Below are 7699 nucleotides of genomic sequence, written 5' to 3' on the forward strand. Positions count from 1 at the left end.
CCCTCCCTTGTGTGACCCCGTTCAGGGATTGAGTGGTATAAAATGAATGAATGAATGAATTTTAAAGATGTATCAGTATCAGATTTGACCATGTGATATTTCAGTTTTTCTTTTTTAATAAATCTGCAAAAATGTCAAAAATTCTGTGTTTTTCTGTCACTGTGTGTACATTAATGAGGAAAAAAATGAACTTAAATGATTTTAGCATATGGCTGCAATATAACAAAGAGTGAAAAATTTAAGGGGGTCTGAATACTTTTTGTACCCACTGTACAAACATGCTGTATTAACATTGTCTGCTAACTAGAATAATGCAGAGGACAAGTCCAGTGGAGATCTGTCTTTGAAAATGTGGAGTCCAAATAATATAAATAACACTGGGTGGCACTATATATGCAGTTAGTGCAGGTCAAATTGTATGCATAAGAATTTAACCATTTTAATCACATACAGAATTATCCTTATAATCCTTTTATGGGTTGTGAATTGCATTCAGGTGTTCGTTATAAGGAATGCACTTTGTATAAAAGAATCCTTTGTTAAATCTGTTTGTTTACCAGAGTTGCTCTACAGCATTCCCCAGAAGGCTTTGTCTCAAATCCTTAAGTGATGTGATGACCTTTGGTGTCATTAATAGCAGACTGTACTTTCTTCTACATAGAGTTATACAGACTATTTAATTATTTTGTTGGTAGCCAGCGGTATTTATTGCAATGTTCAAAGTGGCTCTCCTTATAGTACCCCAGCTGTGCAGGACATCATGTTCCGGTCCAGCTACACTTTCTCTGAACTGCCATGGCGACTACATCCCGTTTCTGGGCCAAATCAGATCATATTACCTCCTGAGGTAGTTAGCCAGATGTTTCTTGTTGTGTTGCTGTTACTTGTATCAGTATGTTTTTGAACTAAACTATTTAGCAAGTAAACAAAACTTATGCAGATTATAGTGTAATTGTACTGAGCTATAACTATGAAAGCCTTACAACATATACTCAATTTATAGTATGATATAGTTTATTTTGAATCTCATGATTAAAAATAATGTATTGGAATATTATTAAATGTTACAAAAATATTACATATCCCAGGAGGAAGGAAGCTATTTTCAAGGATTTAAAGGTTTTGTTTGTCACATACACAAACAATTGTATTTAATAGGTTGTGCTAAAGGACTGCACTGAATGATAATATGTAGAATGATAGTAGCTTATCATAAGGATAGAAATACATGTAATAAAAGTATAAATATGCCAAAAATGCGTTGTGTTAGAATAATAAATGCATATAGGCTATAACAAAATAATAAGTAAGTGATGTTAGAGCAAAAAACTGCATACAAAATAAAACTGTAAGAAATACATTTACACAAATAAGTCACATTTGATAAACTTTCTGATTTATGAAAAAAAGCATTTTAAACAGACGCGTATCCTACTTTTTGGTGTTGTTGATAACTTTAAGCGAATTGGATTTACACAATGCACCTAAACGCTTCACGATACGCACTTTGTCTCAGGCATTCTCATAGGGTCCTGATTGGATGGCGGATTCTCCATTCCGACGCATGTCCGTCAAGGTCAACCAATCAGCTTGCACGTTGTTGGTCGGTGCACCGGTTTGCCGGTCGGGTTCTAACTTGATAAAGGGGAAGGAGCTGTTGGAGGCAGCATTGGTGGTGTACTGTTATGGACCCCAGGGGTAATGTCGAGACAGCAGACCATCCGGAGGGGTTCTATTTGCCGATCCCAGATGAAGCACCGTGCAAGAAGGAGCAGGAGAAGCTGTCGGGGGTCGTCAAAAACGTCCACAGAAAACTGCGCAGGAAATACAGAGAGGGTAAGCAGTCGGCCCCCTCTGTCTATTTATGGCTCTGTAGCCGAGTGGCTAACTCTTAGCTCACAAATGCCAAATGAAATCCTTTCCGTTAGCAGTTATTTCGGTAAACACAACTTATTCTGCGTGCTAACCTGCCTAGCTGACGGTCTTGTTTTGAGGCTAGCTAGCTCGTTGTAGAGGCAGACTGCAGACGACAGCAGTGTGTGTTGAGTTGAGCAAGCAAGGCCTTTAAAGGTAACGTTACTTATTAACGTTACACACAACATGTTACTGCTGTTTGTAATCTTAATGTCTGTACGGTAAACATGTCTTAACCCATCTCTCTTCCAGAACCGGTGTAATGATGAACCAGCTCCAAACTTGCTCTAGCACCAGCATTTAGTTCGTGTTGGTCGAAAAGGTATACGAAACTCCAGCAGGGTCCTAATGTGACTCTAACATACTGTAGCTTATCAGTTAACAATCATTGACTTCCTAATACCTCTTTATCTTCTTACAGATACCTTGGCAGATTTTTTTTTAGACAATAGACACAGCAGGTGGATGGAGGATTATGGATAAAATCTCTTATTGCAGTTTGTAATTTTATATTGCCATATCATTATGTATTGTAACATTATGTATTTTGTGGAAAATCTAAATTATTTATACTCAAAATAACTGATTGGGAATGCCTATTTTTGTCCAAGCTGGTGATTTTGAATACCTGACAATTCAAAATCATTCATGTTACTGCAAAAATCCTGTAAATCCACTGTGTCACCCATGAACATCATATACCAGAGTTATTACTCTTTATTTCTACTTTTTAGAGAAATGTGCCCCAGTTATTGCTCATAATTAAAATTAAGGTTCAAACTGACACTTCAGATATCTCTTTAGGTTGGATTTTCTTCTGCTTTTGTGATTTGAGGAAGTACAAAAAAACAAAAAGTAAAACACATGACACTGCATTTCTGAGGCTGTGATTCTTCAGCTAGGGTTGCATTTTAACAAGAGTTGGCGTATGTTCAGCTCTTATTAGTCAATTCAGATCCTAGCATGATTTTAAACAGGAAGTTTGGAAAAAAAACCTTTTACACCACATCAGCACTGATGCATGTTTTCTGAGTATCAGAGTGCTAAACATCTTCATAGCACAAAGAAGAAACTGGCATTTGATTTCCAACACTGACTGAGGGGATTATTCAAGTCATGGACTTAAATTTGAAACCAATTTGTAGTTGAGAGTAGCTTCCAGCAATGGTGAAGTGGCCTGGATTAAAAAAAAAAAAAACTTGCTACAATACCTACCTACATAGTCATTGTGTTGTTCTTGAAACTGCACTCTGTCTCATTTGCTCTTTTTGAGAAAATGCACAGTCGTACTGGGAAACTGTGTAGGAGTGGAATGCTTGAAGGCAAATTCAAAACGGCAGGTGCAAAATCTTTTTCTTGATTAAAGAAAACATCATCTTTAGCAGAACAACAACACAGTGTGCAGGCTGTAGGATTTATTTGACTTTGCAAGTATAAAAGCCACAGATACTTGATTTTAGGTTGTGTCCTGCTTGAATGTTGGGCTGGTTTGTTTCATTGTTACTGCCCCTGAATTTGGAAAACAAACTACACTTGACGATTTCACTGTTTTCCAATCAAAGTAAACAGCAGAGGGCAAACATCACAGTTTTATGCTGTTATTTGTGTAGGTCTGCCCTACTTTCCACCTTGAAAGCACTGCATGGTATGGTGTTTTAAAATCATGAATTAAGCATTTTTAAATCAGAAAATATTAATCTTAGGAGCAGACTAGTTGGTTGCTTTGAGACCAAAACAGCACAAAGAAGTTGTCCTGCTTGCAGAGCTCATGATCGGTTAATAAGTAAAACATGACCTGGTAGGCACCGCTTTGGCTCACAGTGGTCATGCTTTTCAAATGCTGCAGTTTACCACAGCTCCCCTTGTTGTCCTTTCATTTCTGCAAATCTGACAATTTTTCCTTGTGGTCATGAGACTTCTTCCTTATCACTGTTTGCCTGTGCTACAGGCTGTAAATATCTGAGCAGCTGTGAAGGACTGCTAAGCTAAGCTAAAGGGATTTTATTTCGTGGACATTAATAGAATTGTGAAATGGAAATTTGAGGTAGATTATTAGAGAAACAGTTCCACTTCTGTGTTGTAGAAACGAGTGAGCATGGGCAATGTAGCAGGAAATATGGCCTGAGGCGTTTCCAAAGCTGTAGAGTCATGTTGTCATGCAATTGGATGACAAAAGTTGGCAAGTAGGTTGTATTTGCTTCTTGTTGTGGACAAACATGTCAGACTAAAATGGGATGTGTGAGTTTTTGTTGTGTTTATTCTGTTTTGATTTTTTTTTTTTTTACCTCAGTGGGTGACTTTGACAAGATTTGGCGTGAACACTGTGAGGATGAGCAGACTCTGAGTGAATATGCCCTCGCCATGAAGAATCTTGCAGACAACCACTGGAACAAAAACTGTGAAGGAGAGGGACGCATCGAATGGTGTCGCAGGTATGAATAACTTCATGTCCTCAAACCTAATGCATTCAAGCATGTATTAGGTATAAGCTAATTGATATTGGATTGTGTGTAAAAATGTGTGTTGTTATATCAACTGTTTTATATGCTTGAAAGAATAAATCAATCAAATCAAATCAAATCAAATCATTTTTCAGTCACCATTTTAGACCTCAGTACTGTAACGGTAAGGTTTGAGCAGTGCTTTTAATTTCTCTTTCACAGTGTCTGTCAAGAATATTTTTTGGATGGTGGGATGAAACGAATGTTAGAAAAGGATGAGAAAAGTGCCACACTCGCCATGGGTCTGACTGCAGAATCTGTAAGTGCCCAACCATACAGCACCATCCCCAGGTAAGTTACAGTAAGAATTATACCTTGAATGCAGATCACAGAATCTGTGTGTCAATTCCATACTGTATAGAAATTAAATTCTAACTCTTTATATTATACATTTCTTGGCAGTTATCATACAAGAAATCAAAATGTTTAGTGCCATCATTGTCCTTGTGTTCTGCTGCGCGTGCCTCGTGATTGTTGTAATTTTTAACCCCTCCACTTAATAGTTTTCCATTTTAAATGCTTTGCACAGTCTGTCTGCGCTTAGAAATACACCTTTTTTACTTCTGGATTTTATTGTCACTATTTCTAATTATGAGAAGAGTGTTTTCTCCTTATAAAAAAAGTACCTGTGGTTTTGGGAAGTTTTGCCAAAATGCTTATCACCACAAGTGTTTATAATTTTTTTTTTTTCTTTACAAAATACCATCTGTAATGTAGCAGAAATTCAGTTGTCTCCTTTATATAATTATAAATGATGTCAAACATTATTTAAATGTTGTTATTCAGATGTATTGATGTCACTCTTCAAGGCAAAAGAGACCTTCTTGGATACAAAACTTGTCTGTGTGTTTAGCAGTAAGCCGTTTCTTGTCACCCAGTGAAGCACAGTACATGTGAGTGAGCTTTGCTGCAGTTGACAGTTCAACATTTGTGTTGCAGTTCAATCTCTGAGCTGGGGAAAATGCGCCTTCTTGACGTGGGAAGCTGCTTCAACCCGTTCTTGAAGTTTGATGAATTCCTTACAGTTGGTATTGACATAGTGCCTGCAGTTGAGGTACAAGTGCTTCTTCATTATGTCCACTTTTTGTTGACAACTTGTTTTAAATCCTTGTTAACACATAAAACGCATGAAGTCTTCCTGTCTGAGTGTTACAAAGCTAAAGCAACAGCAGAAATGACTCATGCCAGGCTTTCACTTTCACGGTTTGACTGTATGAACAAATTTAAGTGAAAGTAAAGGTGCTGCATGTTCTGCAGGTAATGAAACTAAATGAGTGGAATGACCTTGGTAGTAGGTGTAAAAGTTCACACTGGAATCCTGAATTTTGCTAACTTGCTACCTTTTCTCTCCTTCAGAGTGTGTACAAGTGTGACTTCCTCAATCTTCAGCTCCAGCAGCCTCTCCAGCTAGCAGGTGACGCAGTAGAAGCCTTCCTCCGCCAGCTCCACAACCCCATTGACGCTCTGCCTGCTCAGCTTTTCCATGTGGTGGTCTTCTCCCTGCTCCTGTCCTACTTCCCCTCACCATACCAGCGCTGGATCTGCTGCAAGAAGGCCCACGAGCTGCTGGAGCTGCACGGCCTACTGCTCATCATCACACCTGACTCCTCCCACCAGAACCGGCACGCTCTCATGATGCGCAGCTGGCGTGTTGCGGTGGAGTCACTAGGCTTCAAGCGATACAAATACGTCAAGTATTCTCACATGCATCTCATCGCCTTCCGTAAGGTGTCTCTGGCCACCACCAATGACCTGGTGTCGCGCAACTACCCCGAGATGCTCTACATCCCCCAGGACTTCCATTCCAATGAGGAGGAAGATTGCGCCGACATGCCCGTGCAGGTGCGCTCTGAATTTGAGGATGAGCAGCTAGCTTGGAGCTTCACAGAGCTACCTGACACGCCCTGTGATTCAGATTCTGGAGAAAGTCAGAGCAGCTCAGTGCCTGGCTTTCAGGAGCTAGAAGACCCTATCCTGCTTCAGAGCTAGGCTACACCAGCTATTTCCCCCTCCCTCCCCTTCTCTCCTTTTCGCTATGTAACTCCCCTTCAACTGCTGCGCTGCCAAATTCAACCTGCTGCATTCTTCTCCAACTTATCCTCCCTCTCCTCCTCGAAACAATGCAGTTTGCACAGTGTGAAAGAGAGAAGTTTACAAATTATTTTCTCATATCCACACCTATGAGTGCACACACATACACTGACACATGTACACATACATATGCACTTAGATGGATATATTTTCATAAATAGCTAGGTTTTTTAAGAGTTGGAAAGTGAATGCCCTGAAGATGTGTAAACGCCCTGCTCCTTGAGTTTCAGCCTATTTTTCAATCAGCTCTCAATAACAAAAGTTAGCTTGTCTACATTCCATACTCAGCCTCTGTTTGAATAAGCTAGTGAGGCAGGCTGCTTAGTACAAAAGCCAAATACAGCAACCTGAGCAGTCTGACAGGAGTTTGATTGCACTTGAGAGGTGGAGATGGAATGACTGGACTTGGTACGCTTGCTACTGTCACAGTCACGCAGCTAGACTTTCTCTAAATTCTTGATGGACATTTATGTTTCCAAGTAAAAGAAAAAAAAAAAGTTTGATCTCAAATATTCTTAAGAGTCAAAACATTGGTGTTGTCCATTGTAAAGTGTGGCAATGCCATTTTAACTTGGCATCTCCTGAATGATTTGTGGGTCTTTTACAAGAAAGTGGTATTTGTAGCATTTTATATATTTTCAAAACCAAATGGTTAGGAGTATTACTAGTATACTAATGTGAAATGTTAATTGTGTTTACTCATTGTGTAACAAGGTACGAGTGTTTCAAAGTAGGTATTACACTTTTGTCCTCCGTGTTGTCTTAACAAATATTAATGCTGAACTTGCTTTTAAATTTCCAGTCCATTTTCTGATCTCAAGCAGATGACTAGTACAACACTGCAAGTGCAGTGACCTAAAGGATCTTTGTAGCACCAGTATCCCTTTGACACAATTTTTGTAACTTTGATGTGAAACTACTCTGCCTCCAAAAAAAAAAAAACTGCAGATCTGAGCTACCCATGGTAAAAAAAAAGGAAAAAGATCAACTGAAGAGATTTGCACTAATTTACCATTTTGTCCTACAGAAACTCTGTGACAAGGTAAGATACTGTAAATTTTAGCAATAGCACATAAAACCAGATCTGATGATACTGTAACCCACTGGGGGGAGGTTTTAGCTTAAAACACTACCAGTTGAAATGTTAGTGTGTGTTTCTGCCTGTCCCTGAAAAGGCTAAATGTGAGTGTGGT

At 39.0% G+C, this 7699-nt stretch overlaps 2 protein-coding genes across 6 annotated transcripts in view; both read left to right on the forward strand.

The window, feature by feature from the left end:
• LOC109973724 (probable methyltransferase BMT2 homolog) overlaps positions 1-7481 on the forward strand; it is a 27334-nt gene extending 19853 nt beyond the window's left edge. For all 3 annotated transcript variants that reach the window (XM_020623519.1, XM_020623531.1, XM_020623526.1), the window contains one exon: positions 7221-7481. The gene's annotated coding sequence lies outside the window, so the exon portion shown is untranslated. The remainder of the gene's footprint in view (positions 1-7220) is intronic.
• Positions 1563-7481, forward strand: LOC109973703 (probable methyltransferase BMT2 homolog). Of its 3 annotated transcripts, none has more exons than XM_020623510.1 (6): positions 1749-1836; positions 2167-2236; positions 4205-4346; positions 4578-4706; positions 5355-5469; positions 5772-7481. In XM_020623510.1, exons 3-6 carry the CDS (start codon positions 4276-4278, stop codon positions 6402-6404), a joined length of 948 nt encoding a protein of 315 aa, XP_020479166.1. In that variant the 5' UTR covers positions 1749-1836; positions 2167-2236; positions 4205-4275; the 3' UTR covers positions 6405-7481. The 3 variants fall into 3 exon arrangements, with proteins under 3 accessions (XP_020479151.1, XP_020479166.1, XP_020479160.1); XM_020623504.1 differs by lacking the exon at positions 2167-2236 and adding an exon at positions 3998-4097 and having other exon boundaries at positions 1755-1836; XM_020623495.1 differs by lacking the exon at positions 2167-2236 and having other exon boundaries at positions 1563-1836.
• Positions 7482-7699: the final 218 nt, after the last annotated feature.

The sequence above is a fragment of the Monopterus albus genome, unplaced genomic scaffold (assembly GCF_001952655.1).
Source record: "Monopterus albus unplaced genomic scaffold, M_albus_1.0 scaffold7.1, whole genome shotgun sequence".
Lineage (NCBI taxonomy): Eukaryota > Metazoa > Chordata > Actinopteri > Synbranchiformes > Synbranchidae > Monopterus > Monopterus albus.

Coding starts and splice junctions, on each gene's coding strand:
- LOC109973703 (XM_020623495.1), top strand. CDS start 1,686: ATGGACCCCAGGGGTAATGTCGAGACAGCAGACCATCCGGAGGGGTTC. Junction 4,347..4,577: donor CGCATCGAATGGTGTCGCAG/GTATGAATAACT, acceptor TCTCTTTCACAG/TGTCTGTCAAGAATATTTTT. Junction 5,470..5,771: donor ACATAGTGCCTGCAGTTGAG/GTACAAGTGCTT, acceptor TCTCTCCTTCAG/AGTGTGTACAAGTGTGACTT.